At 43.3% G+C, this 26136-nt stretch overlaps 1 protein-coding gene across 3 annotated transcripts in view; it reads right to left on the bottom strand.

Moving 5' to 3' along the window:
• The window catches only part of cacna2d2 (calcium voltage-gated channel auxiliary subunit alpha2delta 2), a 374530-nt gene that overhangs the window by 102836 nt on the left and 245558 nt on the right, over positions 1–26136 (bottom strand). For all 3 annotated transcript variants that reach the window (XM_033036873.1, XM_033036874.1, XM_033036875.1), the window contains 4 exons: positions 19314–19455; positions 8797–8928; positions 7997–8054; positions 2207–2257 (listed from right to left, as the gene is read on the bottom strand). In XM_033036873.1, the coding sequence (XP_032892764.1) occupies positions 2207–2257; positions 7997–8054; positions 8797–8928; positions 19314–19455 (383 nt within the window). The remainder of the gene's footprint in view (positions 1–2206; positions 2258–7996; positions 8055–8796; positions 8929–19313; positions 19456–26136) is intronic.

Raw genomic sequence — 26136 nt, 5'->3', positions numbered from 1 at the left:
GTAAATGAGATTTAAAAATCATGTTTTATTGTGAATTATTTGTGAATATTATTTGGACACTTAGGCTATTTAAAAATGTTAATCGTTTATTAAGAAATGGATAGATGTTTAGATCTAGTAATTGAAGTTTGAAATTAGCTACAATTGGGTAACTAACTAATTATATGCTTTAATTTCAGGTCATCCAAGTAAGATTATTTTATATTTGTTTCAGAATGCTTCAATCTATGATAACTGAAAATTTCATTCAGTTCTCTTAATTTTTAAGAATGTTATGTCCACGATCACAGCTTTTTTGTTATGTCCATAGAAAATCAATAGGGAACAAGATGCTCATTTCCGAGTATGAAAATGGCCATATCTTTTTAAATACTTGAGATATGAAAGTGAATTAGGTGTCAAATTAAACTTATTTTTATGCATTATCTGATGGGATAAATTGCAGACTTGATTTTTAAAATCTCAAAATTTTGTAACATTGCTATATACAGTGCATTCAGAAAGTATTCAGACCTCTTCACTTTTTCCACATTTTGTTACGTTACAGCCTTATTGTAAAATGGGTTAATTCCTTTTTTAAAATCATCAATCTACAGACAATACCCCAGAATGAAGAAGCATATCAGATGTTTAGAATTTTTTGCAAAATAATTAAAAAGAAATAACTGAAATATCACATTTACAGAAGTATTCAGACACTTTGCATGACACTCAAAATTGAGCTTAGGTTCATCCTGTTTCCATTGATTATCCCTGAGATGATTCTACAACTTGATTGGAGCCCACCAATGGTAAATTAAATTGATTAGACATGATTTGGAAAGGCACACACCTGTCTATACAGTAAAAGGTGCCACAGTTGACAGTGCATGTCAGAGCAAAAAACAAGCCATGATGACGAAGGAATTGTCAGTAGACCTCCGAGACAGGATTGTGTCGAGGCACAGATCTGAGGAAGGGTATAAAACAATTTTTGCAGCATTGCAGGTCCCGAAGAGCACAGTGGCCTCCGTCAATCTTAAATGGAAGAAGTTTGAAACCACGATGACTCTTCATAGAGCTGGCCGCCCGTCCAAACTGAACAATCGGGGGAGAGAAGGGCCTTGGTCAGGGAGGTGACCAAGAACCCGATGGTCACACTTACAGAGCTCCAGAGTTCCTCTGTGGAGATAGGAGAACCTTCCAGAAGGACAACTATATCTGCAACACTCCATCAATCAGGCCTTTATGGTAGAGTGGCCAGACGGAAGCCATTCCTCACGATAGCCCGCTTGCAGTTTGCCAAAAGGCACCTAAAGGGCTTTCAGACCATGCGAAACAAGATTCTCTGGTCTGATGAAACCAAGATTGAACTCTTTGGCCTGAATGCCAAGCGTCACATCTGGAGGAAACCAGGCACCGCTCATCACCTGGCCAATACCATACCTACGGTGAAGCATGGCGGTGGCAGCATCATGCTGTGGGGATGTTTTTCAGCAGCAGGAACTGGGAGATTAGTCAGGATTGAGGGAAAGATGAACGGAGCAAAGTACAGAGAGATCCTTGATGAAAACCTGCTCCAGAACGTTCTGGACCTCAGATTGGGTGGAGGTTCACCTTCCAACAGGACAACTACCCTAAGCACAGAGCCAAGACAACGCAGGAGTGGCTTCGTGACAAGTCTGTGAATGTCCTTGAGTGGCCCAGCCAGAGCCCGGACTTGAACCCGATCGAACATTTCTGGAAGGACCTGAAAATAGCTGTGCATCGACGCTCCCCATCCAACCTGACAGAGCTTGAGAGGATCTGTAGGGAAGAATGGGAGAAATTACCCAAATACAGGTGAGCCAAGCTTGCAGCGTCAAACCCAAGAAGACTTGAGGCTGTAATCGCTGCCAAAGGTGCCTCAACAAAGTACTGAGTGAAGGGTCTGAATACTTATGTAAATGTGATATTTCAGTTATTTATTTTTGATTACTTTGCAAAAATTTCTAATCACCTGTTTTTCATTTTTTTATTATGGGGTAATGTGTGCAGATTGATGATAAAAAAATTAATCCATTTTAGAATACGGCTGTAACGTAACAAAATGTGTAAAAATGAAGGGGTCTGAATATTTTCTGAATGCACTGTATGTAGTGCTATTGAACTGCAATGGTGCCATTTCAGGGACGTGCAAGGCACTGCTGGTGTCTTGTGTATGAAGAGCAAGACATACAATACTTACACATCCATTATAATCATCATATCCTTCGGGGAGGAGGCACCTTGAATATACCTGCAATGAAATGGAGCCAGGGAGAACACAGGTTAGTCTCTAGTGCTTACATTTTAACAACTGAACAAATCAGGCATGGTAATTTTTACTAAACGGTTCTGACAGATAAATAAATTACTCTCCAAAATAGATTCAACAGTTCCACTGAGGAACTAAAGAATAATTTATCCTGCTATGGATATTGCATCATCACCAGAATCACATTACAGACCCTACCCTAATACAACAAGTAATATAGCAAAATAAAATAGTGAAAGAGTCCTATAAGGATCACACTTCTACAAACTGCACATGGATGCTCATCATTGGCACTGAAGAATAATTATGCTCAGACATTTGGGACAAATGCTGTGAAAAATTGTCAAAACTAGCTTCTTTAGTTGGAAAAGATCATTGAAAGAAACGTATCATGAGAAATGTATTCACACTGTGTAATGTTATCTGCGTTAATGGAAATTCAGTGCGTCCTGTACACCTGGTGTGCAATACATGCCAGCCTTGCATTGCGACCTCAGGCTGTACTCAGAAGACGTCTTCTCTAATAATCGTGAGATGCACACTTCACCAGCACAGTCAAGGCTGTCTAAGGTTGAAATACCTGTGGCCGTACTCCATTGAGAGCCAAGAACAGAGGTGAATTTATCAGGGAAAGAGAGGAAGACAGCACCCACAAGAACAAACACGTTGAAAATCTCCTCCACCATGACACCATCTTTGACTCCATCCCCACAGCAACCTATCCAGTCCAGCATTGCCACCATTTTTAGCTAACAAGTGGTTGAAGTAACTAAAGATCAACGACTTGGGAGCAGACAGTATCCCTGATGATTCTAAAATTTGGTGGAGATGTGCGTCATCCACAACCTCAACTCTCAGGTCTGGGGAGAGGAGGAGACACAAGGAACCTCAAAGATTGGAACGACATTCAAAGATGGAGACAAATCCCTCTGTGGTAATTATAGAGGGCTTTCCTGTTGTCTGTCCTCGGGAAATCCACAACCAGGACACACATGCATCTTCCCAGTGGCTGAAGAGTCGCTCCTTGTATTGGAGTATGAATCCTGTCCATCTAGAGAAACTAAAACCTGTTGCTACTTTAGTTTAGTTTTGAGATACATCATGGAAACAGGCCCTTGTGCCCACTGAGTGCATGCCGACCATCCCTCACCTTTTCACACCATATCTATGTTATGCCATTTTTGCATCCACTCCCTACACACTCGGGGCAATTTACGGAGGTCAATTAACCATAGAAAATCCAGACGGTCACAGGGAGAATGTGCAAACTCCAAACAGAGGACATTTGAAGTTCAGCACCAGAGAGCAAAACCAGCCTCTCACTGTACGTGACTTTCAATGAGCTGACTAAAGTCCTTTACTCCCTCATTGGAGACAGACTGCATGACATCCTCCTCAAATATTGCCACCTGCAGATGATTAATCTCCTTCTTATGCCTGCTGTATGAAAAAAAAACAAGCTATAAATGGCTCCATAACTTGCTCAGTCATGGTGCAGACAGGTGTCAATGGGAAAAGCGGCCCATCCATGGCTGAATGGAAGACTAAAGGATACACAGGAGACTGCAGATGCTGGAATCCAGAGCAACAAACAATCTGCTGGTGGAACTCAGCAGGCCAAGTGACATCTGTGGAGGGAAATGGACAGTCATCTTTCAGGTCGGGACCCTTCAACTGCCTGACCTGATAAGTTCCTCCAGCAGAATGTTTGTTGCCGGAAAAATTAAAAGTAGTATTAAATCCAAGTAAGCTTACAAAGTTACCTCAAATAGCAGTAGGCCTGAGGATTGAATGATTTTAGAACTGAGCGAAGGAGGATCAAGAAATTAATAAAGGAAGGCAAATTAGTCCATGAGAGTAACATGGCACGAAACATGGACTATATGCAAAAGCAAAAGTAAACATGGACAGAGATGGAAGGAGTTATTGATAGTGTTAAGGATATAGATCAGATAAAAACTGCAAATGCTACAGCAAGGTAAATTGGAAGATCAGAAATTCATCCTGTTAAGTTACAGTGGGAAATTAGGAAACATTAGAGTCTATTTTCACAGATAAAAAACTGCTGGAAATGAAGGTTCTAGCCAGAATCAAAGACTGATAGAATTAAGTATTGGTAAATGCAAGAGAAGTTAGTGGCATGTATAGCTGATGCATCCCAATGACCATCTAATCTATATTCTAGAGTTGAAAGGCGTGGCTCTGGAGAAAGAAAATCCTCTGGTTAGCATCTTCCAAAGTACTATAAGTACTGGATTTGTTCCTGGACATTGGCAGGCATCAAATGTGACTCCATTCTTTCAGAAAGAAGAGGTAGAAAACAGGAAACTCTCAACCAGTTAGACTGTCTCCAAAACTTAGAAACAAAGGAAATAATAACAGGACTCCTTGAAAATAATAATAAGATTGAGAAGAGTCTGCATGAATTGATGAAAGGAAAATCAAGTTTGCCTAATCTGCTGGAGTTATGTGAGGATATGATTATTTGCAATCGATAAGGGGGAAGCAGCAGCTGTGGAGTATTTGGATTTTCAGAAGGCACAGTGGTGTAGTCGTAGAGCTTCTGCCTTAAAACGCCAGAGACCCTGGTTCAATCCTGACTACGGGTGCTGTCTGTATGGAGTTTAAATGTTCTCCCAGTGGCCTTGTGGGTTTTCTCTGGATGCTCCAGTTTCCTCCTACACTATAAAGGCGTACAGATTTGTAGGTTAATTGGCTTTGGTAAAATTATAAATTGTCCCTAGTGTGTGGGATAGTGATAGTGTATGGTGGGGCAAAGGGCCTGTTTCTGCACTGCATCTCTGAAGGCTAAAATCTAATTAAGGTCTGCACAGCAGTTTGGTCAACAAGGTTAGAATTCAGGGAGATGAGGTTAATGTATGGGCATAGATTGTGACTTAGTTATCAGAGAGAAAGCACAGATTGGGAATAAACAAATAGTTCTGATTGGCAGGCTGTTGCTAATGAAGGACCACATCATTGATCAGTGTTTGATGACCAGCTGGTCAAACAGTTTAGCTGTGGGGACAAAATGTCACATTCCCAAGTTTCTGGCGATGGAATACCAGGTGGGATTGTGAGTAGCGAGGAAGATGTAAAGGGGTTTCAAGGAATATGGACAAGCGGAGTGAATGGTTGGGAACATGGCAATTCGAATGTAATGAGGGAAAATATGAAATTATCCACTTTGGTGCACAAAACAGAAAAGCAAAGTGTTTTTTAAATTGCGACTGGACGAGATGTGTCTGTATACTCATCACTGGAGGCCAACATGCAGGTGCAGCAAATGATTAGGAGGACAAATTGGCTTTTGTTAAGAACAGACTGGAGTATAGCAATCATAGAGAATAAACAGGCCCTTTGGCCTATCTGGTCTTTGCCAACGATCAAGCACCAATTTACACTAATCCAAAACTAATCCATTAAAAAAATTCTCTCTCATATTCCCATCAATTCCCTGTGGATTCTGCCACTCACTCATCCACTAGGAGCAATTTATAACAGCCATTAACCTACCAAATTGCATGTCATTGGCATGTGAGGAAACTGGAGCACCTGGCGGATACAAGGGTATGCAAATTGTGCACAGACAGCACCAGAGGTCAGGCTTGGCATGGCTTACTTGAGCAGTGAGGCAGCAGCTCCACAAACAGTGTCAGTCTCTCCCCCTCCCCTACTTAATGAACAATGATGAATTTGTTACACAGAACAGTACAACAGATTCTGGCTGGTTGCCTCAATATTCATTAAACAGTCATATCAGTGCACTGTAAATGGGAAGATTTTTGAGGCAGCAATCAAGGCAGTGAGACAATGCAATATCCCGACTGATGAGTTTTTAGGGAAATACGTCAGACAAAAATACACCAGCAATTAATGCCAAAGAGTGAGACTATCAATTTGAACAAATGAAAATGCAATGTGGTCCTGAAAGACTACACCTTCAGATCAACATTTGGTTCTGATCACTGAGGAATATGGAAGTCCATGTTCCCTGATCTCTGAATTCTCTCTTCCTTCTTGTCTTCTGATGACTTGACTCTGTGACTGGAGGGTGATCTCAACATTGGCAATTAGCTATGCTCTAACAAGTAGAGATTTGGCATCTTTATTGGAGTAAGGACTGCAGGCTTCCTAACCTGGAGGACAGAAGTGAACCAATGGGTTTTATCAAGACAATCCAGTAGTTTTAGGAACCATCATTTTGCAGGTCAGTTGGGGCTTTCCAAATTATTAACTGAACACAAATTCCAAAGCTGAGTTTGAACTCAGGTCTCTGCATTTTTCGCCTAGAATTCTGTGGTACTGTATGGAAAGAAAAAAATCCAGCTTTGGATATCTGAAATGAAAACAGAAAATGCTGGATTCACTCAGCGTGTCTGACAGTAACACCTTTCCACAGTCCTGCTGAATCCTTATGTTTCTGATAACTACTGCACCTCCATGTTCCATGACAGGTGACAAGCAAGCAGTCAAGTAGAGGTTTCACTGATAGTTTGTAATAAGAAGCAATGACATCTTAAAATGAATGTCAAAAATACAATTTATTTTAAGACTTGGTCATAGGAGTTATAGAATTGTAGGTCTTATGAACATCAATCACCCATTCACACTAGCCTGTTTTATTGTCCCCACAATCCCATCAACTCCCCTAGACTCTACCATTCACCTACACTGTTCAGTTATGTGGCCAATTGGGCTGGGGTATGTGGGGGAAAACCCATGAGATCTCAGGGAGACAGTGCAAGCTCCACACAGACAGTGCCCAAAACTGCTGAAGCAGTGAGGCAGTGTCTTTACCAGCTCTGCTCCTCTGCTGCCCTCTAGAGTTAACCTCTAGTGCAGCATGTGAACACATAATCTAGATGAATAATTCTCTGGAGTGCTGGCAATTTTGGATGCTGTACTCTTCAGCTGGGGTTGCCAACTTTCTCACTCCCAAATAAGGGACAAAAGGTAAAAATAAGGGGCAAATTCCCGACGGCAATTCGTTGACCGACTCGGCCGTGGCTGGGTGAATGATGAGTTGGCCCGGGTGCTGGATTGCACACAAAGCCCAGCCGGCGGGCCAGCTGAGGAGTTTTGATCCGCGCGTGAAGTCTCTCGCAAAGTTCGGCGCCCCATCCAAATCATGAACCGGTGATCGGCCATGAGAAGGAGGGGTGGTTGTGTAAGCGAAGGTCTGAAGGTCGGACAGCTGGCCGGGCTGCCGACCGACGGGGCCACGGGCGAGTCGCTGCTGCTGCTGCACTCCATGGGCTGCACTACGTCAGGACGGATGAGGCGGGGCTGGATCGGTGCTTCGACCCGACAGTCCCCCCGACCCGAGTAGTAGCAGTCAAATACAGGACAAGGGTAGTCCCATATGGGACAACCCCATTTAGCCCAATATACAGGATGTCCCGGCTAATACGGGATAGTTGACAAACCTATCTTCAGCCAACATATTTTCATATTTCTTCATGACAGATGAGAAGACCTTTTAGCTCTTCAAATCTATGCGGGTGATCCCATTTTCCCCACAAAATCTCTTCCCCCCTCTAACCCCCTCTCAGGACCTGATATGGGGATTGAGGCTGGGTGACTGACGTTGTAACCAATGTCATTACACCACAGTGCTATTATTGATATAACTCAGCAAAACCAATTCACTATCATTCCCCTGAAGTCACGGACATGAGATATGTTTTGATGCTCAGTCCCTGTTCGCCCCTTACTCACCAGGGTCTCCGTCGTACATCATACAGATCAATCTTATTAGGGGGGCCCCATGGAGTTGCTGTAAAGAATATAGAACAGATTTTGGTCACACGGATAAATGAGCAAGCAAATACAAACTGTGAACTGACACTGGGTTAATTCCTTGCCATGTTCTATTATGATTCTTCTGATGAATTTTCAGGGAAGGATTCTTACTGTTGGGAACCGTTCACTCACATTTCGATGTCAGCAGAATTATGTCAGGTCAGGCATTGCCTGGGTCAGATGCAAGCAGAAATTCTGTTTTCAGTCTGGAACCCCCCTCCGTGAGAATGGAGGGAGCCAGGGGCCACAGTTTAAGAATAAGTGGTAAGCCATTTAGAACGGAGAAGAGGAAACACTTTTTCTCACAGAGTTGTGAGTCTGTGGAATTCTCTGCCTCAGAAGGCGGGGGAGGCCGGTTCTCTGGATACTTTCAAGAGAGAGCCAGATAGGGCTCTTAAAGATGGCGGAGTCAGGAGATATGGGGAGAAGGCAGGAACGGGGTACTGATTGGGGATGATCAGGCATGATCACATTGAATGGCGGTGCTGGCTCGAAGGGCCGAATGACCTACTCCTGCACCTATTGTCTATTGTCTCTCGTCATTCAAGGGATTTGTGCTTCATTTTTGTGACTCTACAATCTTCTAAATAAACGATAACATGACCCAGATAATATGTGTAGAGGTGTGCTGCTGTTAATTCAGTCGGGGAAGGTTTACTTGAGGTGTACATGGCAAAGCACTGACTTAGTTTTATTGCCTCGTATTTCTGACACACCTGGATAATATCTGGTGACACCTGTGGCACTTCCGAAGACCTGCCAGAGCAGCGAGGAGTCCTCTTCTCGATTGCGCTTAAACACATCCTCAAGGGCCGCTGTCCAGTTTAGCTCATTGAGGATGACCGTTGCTGGAATCATAAAAGACATTGGCAGTACTGAAACAGCTGACATTATCCCTCCATTATCCTCAAAGAGTCCTACCCTCTCCCTAGTTATCTCTTTTGATTTTAATGTATGCATAGAAGTGTCTTACACTACACGGTATTGTAATGAATGGTAGCAAAAATGTATAAACTGGTAAAAAAGAACAATTATTAAAAGTGGGGTGAGAAAGGAAACTAGTCCTGAATATAGAACAGTAAAGGGCCTGTCCCTCTTAAGCGACTTTTTAGGCGAGTGCAGGAGACTCTGCGCTCGCCTCATGATCGTCACATGGTCGCCACATGTTCGCTGGTGGTCTCTGGTGAGTCTCCTTCATGGTCGCGAGGAGTTCCCGCATTCTGGGAACTAGTCGCGGCCTCAGTATGCTCGCAGCAAATTTTTCAACATGTTGAAAAATGTTCTGCGACCAAACATTGGTTGCAGTGGAGAAAATCGATAATCCTGTAGTCGTAGGTGCAGTTGTAGTGGGGTCGCCATGTAGTTATACATGTTATTTGAGGTAGTCGTAGGTAGTTTTAGTTAATCTCCTTTGCTGACCGGGCATTTTCATTGGCTCATTGGGGAAAAGAAAACGTAAGCACGAGTTTTCAGAACCAAGGAAAACCGACCGGTAATGTTAAATGCCCGCCAAACTTCACAGCTGTGTATCTCTGGCTTATTAAAAGTTGTCTGGCTTCTTAAAAGTATCTCCACTCCTTCTCCCCACTCTTGTCCCTCCCATTCTCCCCCCTTCTCTCTCCTTCCCCCCTCCCCCCCCTCCGCTCTTTTAAAGGACTTAACGTACACTGTGCTAGCCGTCTTTAACCTTCCTGTTCATCGCGGTGTGTGTCTGTATCACCTTGGCTTTGCACCGTGTGAATTTCAGACAGCGCTCCCCTGCTTTCCCTGGCCCCCGCCTTTGCTCTGTGTGTGTGTGTGTGGCCGAGTCCAGAGCGGGTGGAGCTGTGGTGGACGCTGCTGCGACCCGACCCCCGGAGATTCGGAGGCTGCAACTGCGGGTCTGGCGGACGGCGGCACCGGGAGCCCGCGGGTCCCTGGAGGGAGACCGCTTTTCAGGGCTCCCGCAACGGCGACTTCTCCCGCCCGAGTTGCGGGGTTGCAGAGCTCCTGGAGCGGGGCCTTACACCATCGCCCCGCGCGGCTTGGAATGGCTGCGGGACTCTGCGAGCGCACGCCGGGGGCTCTAACACCAAGAACCCGGTGTGCGACCTTGCATCACCCGGCGTGGCTTTAATGGCCGCGGGACAATTCGCCATCGCCCGCCGGGGGCTTTAACTTTGACTCTGACATCGGGGGGGAGAGTGCAGTGGAGAGATAAGTTTTTTTGGCCTTCCATCACAGCGATGTGATGGATGTTTATGTAAATTATGTTGTGTCTTGGGTCTATTTGTTTGTAATGTATGGTTGCAGAAACGACATTTTGTTTGGACCTCAAGGGGTCCGAATGACAATAAATTGAATTGTTGTTGTATTCTGTGTGTGTGTGTGTGTGTGTGTGTGTGTGTGTGTGTGTGTGTGTGTGTGTGTGTGTGTGTGTGTGTGTGTGTGTGTGTGTGTGTGCGCGCGCGCGCTCAGCTCTGACGTTCGCCGTTTAAGTTCGTGGTTTTTCAGGCGAGTGCCGTGAGCTTGAAGGTCGCAGGCAGCCCGCTGAAAAGTCACCTAAGTGGGACTGGCCCTTAAAGCACAGGAACAGGCCCTTCGGCCCACAATGCCTGTGCTGAATATGGTGCCAAGTTAAGCTTATCTCCTCTGCCTACACTTGATACATATCCCTCCAGTTCCTGAACTTCCTTGTGCCTATGTAAAAGCCTCTTAAATGCTCCTATCATATCTGCTTCCATCACCACTCCTGGCAGCGTATTCCTGGCTAAACACTAAAACTCTCTGTGTGAAAAACGTGGTCCACACATCTCCTTTAAACCTTTTTGCGCTGACCTTAAGCTATGCCCTCTAGTCTTTGACATTTCCAACATGAGAAAAAGATTCTGATTCTATGAGATTCTATCTCATAATTCTATATAGTTCTATCAGGTCACTCGTCAACCTTTGAAACTCCAGAGATAACTATCCTAGTTTGTCCAGCCACTCCTCTTGCTAACATCCTCTCAACCAGGTACCATTCTGGTACCCTCTTTGCACCCTCTCCAAAGCCTCCACATCCTTCCTGTAATGGGGTGGCCAGAACTGTACGTAATAGTCCAAATGCAGTCTGACGAAAGTGTTATAAAACTGCAATATAACTTCTTATACTTAATCCTGTACTCAATGCATTGACCAATAAAGACAAACATACCATACACCTTCATTACCACTCTATCTACTTGTGTTACCAATTTCAGGGAGCTATGGACTTGAATCCCAAGATCCCTTGAAACATCAATGGTGTTAATACTTGCTATTAGTATTTGGCTATAAGTAGGAATGAATGTAAGTACGTATATTGGATATTTGCATTTATTTATATGATGGGAGCTTGTTTGCATGTAGGGGTGTCCATAAGCTGGATGTTTGTAACCAGTGATGATGGGCCTGTAGTAACATACTGTAACTGCACAGAGACAGCACCGAGAGCATTTTCAATAGCAAACAACTTTCCTCATTGTACCAAACAATCACAATAATCAAGTTCAAGTGTAGCGTATTGTTATCCACTGACAGCGTGCAGAGAATTCCAAATATTGTCCAAGATTAGAGACTACAGCATTCTTCTCAGAACAAGGCGCGTGTACTTATATTGGTGCACACTGGACTAGGTGGACCTCCAGATTGTCTTGCTCCTGAACAGGAATATAAACCCAGCTGCCATTTGATAAGAATACTTAAGAATCGTAATTTTCAAATGTTTGCACATTTCTAACAAACACTTCCTTTTGGAGTAAATGGTGCAGTGATGAAAAACCCTCCAACTGAATTTTAAGAGTGGCCAACTTCACACAGCTGTGACACAGGGCTCCAGCTTTGAGGAGAAGCTGTGCTTCTCCTCTGTGTCAGGGGTTGTGAGGAGAAGGCGGGAGAATGCGGTTGAGAGGGAAAGATAGATCAGCCGTGATTTAATGGCGGAGTAAACTTGATGAGCTGAATGGCCTAATTCTACTCCTATAACCTTTGAACGTACTTCCTCACATCATGGCGGGAAGGAGAGAGCAGTCCTGATCCACTGACTGCAACCCTGCTGTATTAGTGGGGGAGTGGTCCACATTAGGATGGGTCTGTGCCAGTCAACTGTTGAGAGCTGGTGACAGTTTTTGTGGCAGGAGGTGCTACTGATCTCCCGGAGCAGTTTGCAGGAGGATCCCTTGTTACTGAAGTCAGGTTGAAGATCAGCAAGACAACAAGGACAAACGGCATGGTACCAATCAGAGGGAAGCAGCATGGAAATGATCAAACACATTCAGCAACAGGTTAGTCAGGCTCGACCTTTCCTTGATCATTGTTGCTGGCTTTCATCTGTCCTATTGCATATCTTTCATTCATTTGTTCTATGTACCTTTGCATATCTCTCGGTTCCCTCTCACTCTGAAGATGGGTCTCAACACGAAATGTCACCTATTCCTTTTCTCTATATATGCTGCAGGACCTGCTGAGTTACTCCAGTTTATCGTGTCTATTTTAGGCTAATCAGGGCACAGCTCGGGGTTACTCAGGAAACTCAGCATAAAACTGATCCGGGATAGTGAGTGTGAGGCTATTCGGGTACAAGGGATGGGGTTAATCAGAAGGACAGCACGAAGCTCATCAGAAACACTCAACAACGATGAAAGGGGGAGTTAGAGTGGGACCACTGTTAACACAGGGTTAATCAGGGAGAGGTTAATCAGCATGAGGCTAATTGGAGAAAGTCAGCAAGTGGATTAATCAGTGACAATAAACAAGGGACTAATCAAGAGCAGTCAAAAGTGGGCTAATCAGGGACTATAAATGCAGAACTAATCAAAGAAATTAAGCACAGCGCAAATGAGGGGAACCTGCACCACGTTAGCCAATGACATTCAGCAAGGAGTTAATTACAGAGTTCAGGACTAATCGACATAGTGTTTACAGGAAACTCAGCAATGGGTTAAACAGCAACAATAAATAAGTATTATGCAGGGTCAGTCAGCATAGGACTAATTGAGGATAATTGGAACATGATAAATTGGGCATCATCAATGAGGGGTTAATAAGGTTTTATAACCGCTTCCATTGACCGGGTGATCTTGGCTACCGTAGCCGGCGGAGTTCGGACTCTCGCGTCGGGGTGATTCAAGCTCTTGCATCCGGGGGGGAGAGATAGACAATAGGTGCAGGAGTAGCCCATTCAGCCCTTCGAGCCAGCACCGCCAATCAATGTGATCATGGCTGATCATCCCCAATCAGTGCCCCGTTCCTACCTTCTCCCCGTATCCCCTGACTCCGCTAATCTATAAGAGCCCTATCTAGCTCTCTCTTGAAAGTATCCAGAGAACCGGCCTCCACTGCCCTCTGAGGCAGAGAATGCCACAAACTCACAACTCTCTGTGTGAAGAAGTGTTTCTTCGTCTCCGTTCTAAATGGCTTACCCCTTATTCTTAAACTGTGGCCCCTGGTTCTGGACTCCTCCAACATCAGGAACATGTTTCCTGCCTCTAGCATGTCCAAACCCTTTATAATCTTATATGTTTCAATAAGATTCCCTCTCATCCTTCTAAATTCCAGAGTGTACAAGCCCAGCCGCTCCATTCTCTCAGCATATGGCAGTCCCGCCATCCCCGGAATTAACCTTGTAAACCTACGCTGCACTCCCTCAATAGCAAGATCTCTGCTCCCCTGTGCCGAGCGATCGGACCCTCTTTGTCTATCTTTGGAAATCTATCTTTGTTCTGTCTGGGTGGAGTAAGGGCAGAACTCCGGGAAGCAGAGGAGACAAGGGTGAGGGTTCCATCCACAGCAGTAAGGTGGAACCACGTTTACTGAAGAAAGAGGATATCTTAGAATGGAAATCCTCATCTGGGGAACAGAAGTAGCAGAGTAAGGGTATCCACCTATCACTTGCCATGTTTTGTCTATCCCACCTCTCTTTTCCAGCTTTCTCTCCCCTCCCCACCCCACTCCATCCGAAGAAGGGTCCCAAGTCAGTGTCGGCTGCCCATTTCTCTCCACAGGGGGTCTATCCTGCTTCTAATATGCTGCTTTATTGTGTGTTCTGATCCAAATTCATTGTCAGTTAACAGCTCCATAATCCCTACCAGCTTCACTGGATGGAGTTTCTCTTCACCTGCACTCTGCTCTAACATGGTGCTTAGAGGTGTGGTGATTAATTATGGATGGTGTTAGGATGTATACATCAATGATGATTCATACACTAGCTTTGTGTATGTTTGTCTGTAATTTTACACTTTTTTTTAATGTGCTGGTTGTATAAGGTGGGATTGAGGAGTAACTATACATGCCTCTTGGGTTTTAATTAAGATGACAAAGTAAATAAAAAGCTAATGTCGTTTGGGTTGAGTGCTTACTAATGTGTGAAGTAAATGCAATCATATTAAATGTGTGAATTCTCATGTTTCTGCTGATAGCAACCTTTAGCAGTTTGCTGCTGCTGTCACTCAGTACTGCCAGAATATTTTGCACTCTTGATCAGCTGCAAGAGGTAAAGTCCTGCTTCAGCACCGATACACATCAGCATTCAACACCTGTCACACGGCTGTCAGAGAACTGCATCCTTCAGCTCATTAAACCCCCACCACAAACTTTGGGTAATTAGAATCTTACACAGAAAATATCATATCATGTTTTTTTATCTCCACTCTTGATTTGCTGCAAGTTATTACCACTTTTAACAACCATATTCTGTGAGAATATGGTAGCGCTCAAAATGTCAATCAATTTTTATTCAACTATATTTCAGGCCATCAACATGAGATGTTTTACTTCAAAATACAATCAAGAGGGTGTTATAGGCAGGGAATAGTGATGGTGGAACTTGGTGTAAGATGAGCAAATGTCTTCCAAGCTTTTAAAGTGTGTTCTTTAATTTATTCACTCACAGGAATTGGGTTCTGTTGACAGTGATGGCATTAACTGCTCATCTCTAATGGTTTCAAACGGCCACAGAGGATGGTCTTGAATCCCAGATCGGCCAGACTGGGGAAAGGTGGCAGATATCCTTCCTTGAAAGGAATTTTATAAAATTCCAATAGTCTCATGGTTACATGGACCTATTCTTTACTTTAATTCCAGTATTTATTTAATTACTTTATTTATTTGACCATCCTCCCCAACCAGCTGGAATTTGAACAATGTTCCAGAACTATGGCTACTAGTTTAGTAATAACCATTATGCATCTATAACCACATCCAAACACAAGGGAGAAAGGACCGAGCTGGTGGGTTGGTTGAAATATGGTGACAAGAGGTTTTAAGAGTGCAGAACACATGTGTATACATGCATGACTCTTTGTAACGGACTATTAGGTTCTCTCCTATGCTTTGGACTTGCAATTTGAGAAGGAGAAGGTTAAATCGGAAGTGTCAGTGATACAGTTGAACATAGGGGACTATGAAGGCATGAGAGAGGAGCTGGCCAAGGTAGACTGGAAAGGGATACTAGCAGGAATGACGGTGGAACAGCAATGGCAGGAATTTCTGGGCAGAATCCGGAAGACGCAGGATCATTTCATTCCAAAAAGGAAGAAAGATTCTAAGGGGAATAGGAGGCAACCGTGGCTGACAAAAGAAATTTGGGATAGAATAAAACTAAAAGAAAAGATGTATAACACAGCAAAGAGTAGCTGGAAGCCAGAGGATTGGGAAACTTTCATAGGACAACAGAAGGAAACAAAACGGGCAATACGGGCTGAAAAGATGAAGTACGAGGGGACACAAAATTGCTGGGGAAACTCAGCGGGTGCAGCAGCATCTATGGAGCGAAGGAAATAGGCGACGTTTCGGGCCGAAACCCTTCTTCAGTACGAGGGGAAGCTGGCCAGGAATATAAAGAAGGACAGTAAAAGCTTATTTAGATATGTTAAAGTAAAAAGAGTAGTAAAGTCAAATGTGGGTCCCTTGAAGGCAGACACGGGTGAAATTATTATGGGGAACAAGGAAATGGCAGAAGGGTTGAACAGGTACTTCGGATCTGTCTTCACAAAGGAAGACACAAACAATCTCCCAGATGTACTGGATGACAGAGGTTCTAAGGGGGTAGAGGAACTGAAAGAAATTTTCTCTGTACTCTTTTGAACAGCCTTTTCATGTGGTTATTGTGAAGGGGGCGAAGCAAAAGAGGGTAAACTATAGGCCAGTTAGCCTGACTTCAGTGGTTGGTAAGATTTTCGAGTCCATTCTTAAGCTTGACGTTTCTGACTACTTAGAAGCACATGACACAATAGGCCAAAGTCAGCATGGTTTTGTAAACGGGAGATCTTGACTGACAAATCTGTTGGAATTCTTTGAGTAAGTAAATAGCAGGATAGACAAAGAAGAGTCTGTGGATGTTGTTTACTTAGTTTATGGGGAGAAGGCAGGTGAATGGGGTTGAGAGGGAAAGATAAATCACCCCTGATTGAATGGTGGAGTAGATTCATTGGACTGAATGGTGTAATTCTGCTCCTATGACTTTTGAATTTGTAAGTATGAGATCACTGTCCTTGTGTCCGACCAGAGACCAGGGTAACCAGGTGTGGCCATGTGCAGAGATACTTGGATTTGTGTCTCTGTGTAACCTATGGTCATAGTTGCTGAGAAGGATGAGAAACAGAGAAGTAGTATTGTACCAGCTGACGGCAGTTACAGGTTGGTTGGCCAACTTTAGTCCTACAATGATTCATTGCAGTAATTGTCACAGGATGGTTGGGAAATGGATGCAGTATGGTGGGAATGAGGAAAACAGATGAGCAACAAACCCTCATGTCTCAACAAGTTTCAACCACCCCATTCTTCATTGTTAATTTAACTGGTCATTATTACAACAGGAAGCTGTGTTGAACAGTCAGCAAATTGCTGAGAACTAAGTTCAAGGCCCAAGTTCTTCGTCGAAGCGTTGTGATTCACCATGTTAGTAACTTGATGATTGCCTGCTTGAACAGAGAGATGTGGATGTGTCAGGGTTGCACCCAACAACTGTGAATGGCTCAGGGTCTAAAAATAAAATCTCCATTTTGAAATCAACAATTGTGTGAGTGTGTGCAGACCTGTTCTGCACATGGGTCACTTTTAAAGAGCAGCCACATAACATTAAGAATTTGCAGTCTGCTTTCCATTTCTTAGAAGTACTGAAATCAAGTGGATGTGTACCTTAATACAAGGTGTGTGTGTGTGTTTGGATTAGTGAGTGAGTGAGCATGTTAGCGAGCAAGCACGTGCTTCAAAATTAGTACGAGTAAGTGCAAGAAAATGTATGAGTTTCCAGGATGTGGAAAAGTGTAATGAGCATGTATAAGAATGAATGTAATGTAAAGGTACGAAATAACATAATGGATGCATTTAGATAGCATCTTTCATCCTGTCAGGGTACCACAGATTGAGCTGATGAAGCACTTGTGAACCATGTCTACTGTGGAAGCCAACCTCTGTGCAACTAGGCCAAACACAGCAATGCCAGATCATCTTTACATATTGTGAGATGGGACCAAGGGGTAATCTCACTGTTCAAAATAGTTCCCCTGCGTAATAACATCCGCCTGAAAGTGCAGATGTTGCCTCATATTAACATTTCATTCCCAGCACGGATTTGTGAGAAGGAATGTGTATTTGAAGGCTTTGGCATCATATGGTGTATCCAAGCTGGGGAATTGTTGGCATACACTGATGTGCATCTCTGTGCATATTATGTAAATGTTTACACTTCCTCTCGTGTAGCACAAACTTTCACAAGGTCTCTCACAGCCTGAGGTACATTTGCTCTCTTGTTTTATACCCACAGGCTGAACCAGTGCAGAGGAGATTCATCAGGATGTTGCCTCTGGTGGAGTGTTTCAGTTGTGAGGAGAGACTGAAGAGGTTAGGTCTGTTTTCCCTGGAATGGAGGCGGTTAAGAGGGGACAAAATTGAGATACAAAAAAATGAAGAGGGGTGTAGATAAGGTAGACTGCAAGGTACTTTTTCCCATATCTGAAGTCGATAAAAGTAGAAAACACAGATGTAGCATAAGTATTAAATGGTAAAAGATTTAGAGAGGATCTGAGGGGATGCATGTGAATCGCTCCGGCATAGAAGTGGTGGAAAATGGGGTGAATACAGGAACTGGTCAGCATGGATGTGGTGGGGTGAATGGCCTGTTTGCATGCTCTATGCCTCTAAAACTCTACCTCTCATCACATGGTTCATATTCAGCCCCTCTGACTATGTCCTCTCCTTTAATATTTTACCTGGAATAATGTAATAACTAATTGGACCAGAATAGATAGGTTTACCACAGCTAAGGCATTTGTAATTTAGTGATATGTTTGTTGCGATTTATTCCCCTACCATGGGTAAATGATACTCCCATGTCTCTCTTATTTGTTGCAGTCTCCTTTACTCCAGGAAAAACAAGCCCAATCTATCCAAACTCTCCCTGTAATTAAAGTGCTCCGGTTCCAGCAATGTCATGGTGAACCTGCTGTTCACCTTCTTGAGCCCAATCATATCCTTTCTCTCGTGTAGCAATAGGAATTGTGTGAAATATTCCCAAGTGACCAGCCGGTGTTTAATTAAAGATGCACCCAAACCTTCCAAATTTTATATTCTATGTCCTGACCTATGACAGCAAGCGTGCCATATGCCTTCTTCACCATCCTATCTGGCAGGGTTGGAACTTTCAGGAAACTGGATTTCAACTCTAAGGTCCCTCTGTTCATGAACCTTTTTAGTTTAGAGATACAGCGCGGCAACAGGCCCTTCAGCCGACCAAGACTATGCTAACCCTGTACACCAGCACTATTCTACACACTAGGGACAATTTACAATTTTTACCGAAGCCAATTAACCCACAAACTTGTACGTCTTTGGAGTGTGGGAGGAAACCAGAGGTCCCGGAGGAAACCCACGCAGGTCACGGGGAAAACGTACAAACTCCATACAAACAGCACTCATAGTCAGGATCGAACCCGAGTGTGTGGTGCTGTAAGGCAGCAACTATACTGCTGCACCACCGTGCCACCCACCCTTCCTTAGCACCCGACCATTGACTGTATTTTTGACTTCCCAAGATGCATTACCTCACTTGCACTTCTGGGAATTAAGTTATAATTTCAGGAAATATGGAAATATCAAAATGTAGGAGAAGGGAATGGAAAGTTGAAATGAGGGAAGAATTTCTTTGACCCATACTGGTCTACATACCAGCAGGAATCAAAGGGGAAATCAGTTAAATCTGTGCTGTATATTCTTTATAGTTCTGCATCATACTCACATCCTTTGTAGATGTCAGTTGGGATCTGGACTGCCATGTATGAATAGTTGACCTTGACCTTGAAGATTGGGTCGTCCACAAATTCTAACTGCAAAGGATTGGTCTGTTCCCCATCTGGGCTGTCATCATCTTTATCAGCACCCTGTAGCAGACAGACAAGGCAGAGTAAGAAACAGCAGCACATGTGGGGAGACACTGGCCTCTTGACAGTCCTGAGCTGTTCATTCCTGTAGAGAAAGGTCATAGAGAGGGTAAAAGTTCTTAGTTTTGACATTGCTTGCAGCTTCCTCTGTAAAAGGACAGACATATTTTTGACCAGCATTCATCATCATCATTGAGAAGACTCTCTGGCACAAATAACAGTCAAAGATGAAAGGTCAAAATAGTTAAAATGACCCACTGAGCAAGCAGAGTGCAAAAAGCAGGAAAACCTTGAATTGGAGCTTGGTTCTAGCTGAAGAACTAGAACTAGTTGGTCTAATAAAACAGGCGACCTTTGCAATGTATTTCTGTTAAAAAAAACACTGTTGACATGGCTTATTACTAGTCTGAATACGTCAAGACATGTGCACGCTCCTTGCACTCCATTTAAACAACCATAGCAAACTCATGAATGACAATATCTAGGACTTGTCTCTTCTTGTCCTTGAATCTTCCATGGCATTCAATACACAAGGTCAGCCAGCATTGTATGGTGCATTGTCCTATTTTCTTTCTTACTGATTTGAATGAAGTGTAACCAGCTCCAGTAGTGGTTTCTCCTTCCTCTTCGCAACATTATCTTCCAGATCGCTGTGCAAAGCCTCACTGCCCCAAAGATGAGTCCCAACATTTACGCTGACACCAGACAGATGAGAACAGTTCAGCTACACCATGTTCGGCACAGGCATTGTGGGCCGAAGGGACTATTCCTGTGCTGTACCGGTCTATGTTCTACGTGGACTTTCCATTTACTTCACAGCCAGTACTTGACCCGCTGAGATCCTCTACAGCTTGTTGTTTGCAGCTGGATAAAGAAGTTTGCATTTGATAAACTTGGCCATGTAGTTAACAGAGTGGAGGAAATGTTTAGAAATCAGGAGGATATGGATGATCTGGTTATTGGGCAGAAAAGTGACCAGTGTAATTTAAAGCAGGAAAGGGTGACAAACGGGCAAAGGAATTTACAGTAAGTGGGGTTCACTGGATGGTGTCGAGGTACAGAGGGACTTTGAACTGCGCTATGATGGCAGGCCAAATCAATAACATGGCTGTGGAGGTATAGATGTTGCTTTCCTTTATAAGCCAAGGCATAGAATAAAAGGATGGAGGTTCTGCTCAGAACTGTGACCAGTTATTAGTCTATAGCTTGATCATGGTGTGCAGTAATCTCATTGCAGGAAGGACGTGATTACGCTGCAGAGGGTGCAGGGGAAATTCACCAGCATCTTGATAGACACAAAATGCTGGAGTAACTCAGCGGGACATGCAGCATCTCTGGAGAGAAGGAATGGGTGACATTTTGGGTCGAGACCCTTCTTCACACTCACCAGCATGTTGTCAGGAGGGGGGAAATTATTGTTATGAGAAATGATTGGACAGGCTACAGTTATTTGACGGACTGGGTGATGTAGGTCACATAGGCAGACACCTTCATCACATTTAAACAGTGCGTGGATGTGTGTACTTGAAGCACTGTAACCTGAAACTCAACAACCCTAGAACTTGAGGATGTGGTTAGAATGGAGCGATGGTCTGAATGGCCTCCTTCCATGGCATCCTAAATGTTCTATGAGTCTATGACCCGCAACATCTGATCCAGCTGTTACAGAAAACTGTTGGGTAAAGTATTGATCCCAAAGATATTCTCAGCCATTTGTAGCTCTGAGAAGCTGGTTTACAGTGTGTTAGAACCAATTCCCATTGCTAAGCTCTTCACGTTAAAATCCATTCTGCACACCCAGTGCAGTGAATGTTGCTCTACTCAAATCTGGTAGGGGTCCTGAATTGTCTTGCTGGGATAATAGTCCCTCTTCAGTGCCTTATTCCGATCACATGCAGCCAATCAGATCCTCAGCTTGTTGGCTTATTCACACACACCCAGCTTGGTAGGGGTGCATTCAGGTGCAATGGTCATTGCCTCCACCAGCCCTTCAAGCTTGGCTTTCATTTACTTGAGGACACCAGAAGACATCTGGGGAGGATGTACTGCTGGCTGCTCACTCACATCCTGCTCAGGATACAAATCCTCCCTGCCCCCGTCCCCAAGTATTCCAGTTCCTTCAAAGACATCTGCAAATTCCTCCAGGTGTTTGTTGCAGATCATGCAACCTTGCACCTGCAGTAGCTTGTGCTCTCGTTGGGCTCGTTTGCACGATACAATGATGGACACATATTTGTTTACAAGGGCAACAGACTTATTGCTTTATTCCACTTTCCATTCTTTGGACCTTTCATTTTCACCAAAACATTTAATTTGCTCTTCAAGCTTCTTTACAAACAGTGTAGGAAGAAATTACACTTTGCATCAGCGTCCGCCTGGAACCGTATCTCCCTGACACTTCCATAGTAACAGCGGGCTATGTCAGATTCTTGTCCTCCTCTTCCCTGTAGTTCCATTTAATCTCTGACTGCTCACTATTCCTCTTCTTCCCTTGGCACTAGGATGAAAATTGACTCATCATTTTGCAAATGTGCCATTGCTTCCCATAAGCTGGGTATTCCTCCCGCTAACATTCATGTGTTTGCCACATTATTTGCAACCTTGAAACTGTTGCTGTTCTTTCCTTCGGTGCCTCAGTTTGATTGCTTGGACAGAATTGCATGGGGTGCTATCCAAATAATTAGCTCCGAGGGCCCTATAGGATTTGGCACATTTTGCCAAGTCTGGCAGTTTCTCTCAACAGATGTTCCCTCAATTGAGCTCCACTTACAATTCCTCGGATCTCCGGCTACAAGTTGCAGCCAGCAGCATTATTTCAGCCAGGTAAGTATCAAATGCATTACCTTTCACTTGACATCTCATGAGAAATTTGATTTTTTTGGACTAGCTCTTTGTTTGGAGGGTTCTGATGATTTTCAAAAGCTTTGAGAACACATTCAGTATTTAATTCATAAAGCTCTTGTTCTCGGTGACCAACCAGATAAAAGGATCTTGATCCTAATTTTTCACCCACCGAGTAGCTATTGCCATCTCGGTAATGAAAGAAAATGCCCTCTTCCACTTATTTAGTAGATTACCTGCCGTAAAGTTTCGATCCTTCAGGTTTAGGTTTATTATTGTCACGTGTACCAAGGTACAGTAAAAAGCTTTATTTTGCATGCTATCCAATCAGATCAGATAAATATATAAAAACAATCAAGCCAGACTCATGCACCATAGGAAGAGCAAAGGGGAAGATACAGAGTGCTGAATATAATTCTCAGCATTATAGCTCACAGTTCCATTGACAGTCAAATATCTACATTTTAAAGACATTTGGACAGGTACACGGATAGGAAAGGTTTAGAAGAATTGAAGTACCCCAAGACCTTGTTCATAATAATCGGGGACTATAATCAGACCAATTTCAAGAGCATGCTGCCAAAATGCAATCAGTATTTCACCCGCCCAACAAGAGGTCTAAACCTCTTCTGCACCCACTCCAAAGCCTCCACATCCTTCCTGTGATATGGCAAACTGAAGCGCACACAATACTCTAGATGATGCCTCATCGACATTTTATACAGCTACAACATGGCTTTCCATCTTTTATACTCAATGCCCTGACTGATCACTGATGCCCAGGTTACTCGGGAAATTGATGAGGGTAAAGCAGTGGATGTTGTATATATGGACTTCAGTAAGGCCTTTGACAAGGTTCCTTATGGAAGGTTGGTTAAGAAGGTTCAATGGTTGGGTATTAATGGTGGAGTAGCAAGATGGATTCAACAGTGGCTGAATGGGAGATGCCAGAGAGTAATGGTGGATGGTTGTTTGTCAGGTTGGAGGCCAGTGACTAGTGGGGTGCCACAGGGATCTGTGTTGGGTCCACTGTTGTTTGTCATGTACATCAATGATCTGGATGATGGTGTGGTAAATTGGATTAGTAAGTATGCAGATGATACTAAGATAGGTGGGGTTGTGGATAATGAAGTAGATTTTCAAAGTCTACAGAGAGATTTATGCCAGTTGGAAGAGTGGGCTGAAAGATGGCAGATGGAGTTTAATGCTGATAAGTGTGAGGTGCTACATCTTGGCAGGACAAATCAAAATAGGACGTACATGGTAAATGGTAGGGAATTGAAGAATGCAGGTGAACAGAGGGATCTGGGAATAACTGTGCACAGTTCCCTGAAAGTGGAATCTCATGTAGATAGGGTGGTAAAGAAAGCTTTTGGTGTGCTGGCCTTTATAAATCAGAGCATTGAGTATAGAAGTTGGGATGTAATGTTAAAATTGTACAAGGCATTGGTGAGGCCAATTCTGGAGTATGGGGTACAATTTTGGTTGCCTAATTATAGGAAGGATGTCAACAAAATAGAGAGAGTACAGAGGAGATTTACTAGAATGTTGCCTGGGTTTCAGCAACTAAGTTACAGAGAAAGGTTGAACAAGTTAGGGCTTTATTCTTTGGAGCGCAGAAGGTTAAGGGGGGACTTGATAGAGGTCTTTAAAATGATGAGAGGGATAGACAGAGTTGACGTGGATAAGCTTTTCCCACTGAGAGTAGGGAAGATTCAAACAAGGGGACATGACTTGAGAATTAAGGGACAGAAGTTTAGGGGTAACATGAGGGGGAACTTCTTTACTCAGAGAGTGGTGGCTGTGTGGAATGAGCTTCCAGTGAAGGTGGTGGAGGCAGGTTCGTTTTTATCATTTAAAAATAAATTGGATAGTTATATGGACGGGAAAGGAATGGAGGGTTATGGTCTGAGCGCAGGTATATGGGACTAGGGGAGAATACGTGTTCGGCACGGACTAGAAGGGTCGAGATGGCCTGTTTCCGTGCTGTAATTGTTATATGGTTATATGATCAAGGCCAGCATGCCGCATGCCTTCATTTCCACCCCACCCACTTGATTTGCCACTTGCACCCCAAGATTCCTCTGTTCAACAATGCATCCAAGGTCTTGCTATTTACTGGATACTTTCTTTTTGCATATGATCTCCCAAAATACATTTCCTCAAGCTTGTCCGGATTAAATCTCATCTGTGATTTCTTCCCCCAAATCTCCAACTGGTCTATATCCTATATCCTTTGACCTTTCCACAGTATCCACAACTCCATCAATTTTCACATCATCACCATGCATACACATCAAGCCATCTACATTTAAATCCAAATCATTAATATATATTACAAACAACGGGTACTGCACTAGTTTATATTTTCTGTTTAGCCGTTCCTTTTTTGTCAAACTTACTTCTACTATTTTTTACCCCCCACCCCTAAGCCTTTCCAAGCATGTCATCGTCTTCCTTTATATCCCTCTCTTTGACCTAATCTGTACTCACCTCTCCTGGATAGCCTTCTATAAAACAGATTTCATGATATCTACCTGTTGACGTGCGTAAAAATGTGCTATTTTTCATGCTAATTAAATCATATTAACACAGGTTCATGCTATTGAACATATATCACAGCAAACTGGAAGTAGCATAATTGAAGTATAATTCATGACATTTTTTGATGATCTCCCAGCATTGTTGCTAATTTATTCTTGGGTATGTTTGGGTTCAATGCTAGTAAGCGAGGGAGGGCTTCATTTAGCCTGATGTTTTTCTCAACTCGTGCCATCTATCACAAAGAAGTCAAAAAAAGCACTTCCAGGCACAACATTTATCAACAAGAGTTTTTTCTGACGTGTATCTTGTTTTCAGGCATCAACGTTAGACAGTCAACCCTGGAGGTAATGTTGAAAGAATTGTTATGCTCGCTTAGCCTTTGCAGCAGATGGCTATTTTTGGGGAAACCAGATCAATGTTATTCTTCTTGTGGCAATCTTTCTTTTATCTAATATATGCCTTTAAAATAAATCTTCCAAATTTTACAAGGTCAGAATTTCTGCCAAGAATGAAGCACTAATCCTACTGAGGGATCATGTGCCCTTCAGCAGATTACACAACTCACTGAGTATTGGCAATATTGAGCTGATAATATGAACACACTCAATTGGCCTTTGGACTTCTTTGATATTCCATGGACATCTCCAAAACCCTCTTGTCAAAGAATTTGACATTTCATGAATCGGGCATCCTAGTGTTGTCCCTGGGAACATCAGCAATTTAATGACCAAGATTTTTCTAGATCAGTGCACAAACTTAATGTGTACATTTGTACCAGTAGGGTGATTTTAAAAAAATGCTTCAGATCTAAGAACTCCCAGGCAAGTGGAATTCCCTACCCTGTTGAATTTCCTTCAACAGGTACAGGTTAAATCATGTGACCTCCTCAATTCAGCCATGATGGTCCTTACTTCTGTCACTGTCTCTGTATTATAATGGGGATAAATATAGACAAGACCAAACACTAGTTTCATCCAAGCCTTTTGCATATGTATGATATTTTTTAACAATGGTAGGGCTTGACTTCTCTTTACAGTAAAATCCAATATATTATTTTTGGTTTATGAAAGATATCTGAATTTGCATAAAACCTTCCACAGTGTCAAGATATTAACCTGGTCTCTCTCTTTAACAACCCCCAATTCGCCAATCATCTATCTATACTAGAGGAAATTCACTGTTGCGGGTTAACCACATAACTCGCATGTCTTTGGGATGAGGAAGGAGACAGGAACACTAGGAAGAAACCATGGGGACACAGGGAGAATGTACGAATTCCACGCAAACAGCACCAGA

Source organism: Amblyraja radiata, chromosome 18, assembly GCF_010909765.2.
Source record: "Amblyraja radiata isolate CabotCenter1 chromosome 18, sAmbRad1.1.pri, whole genome shotgun sequence".
NCBI lineage: Eukaryota > Metazoa > Chordata > Chondrichthyes > Rajiformes > Rajidae > Amblyraja > Amblyraja radiata.
This window is presented reverse-complemented; position numbering and strand designations above follow the sequence as displayed.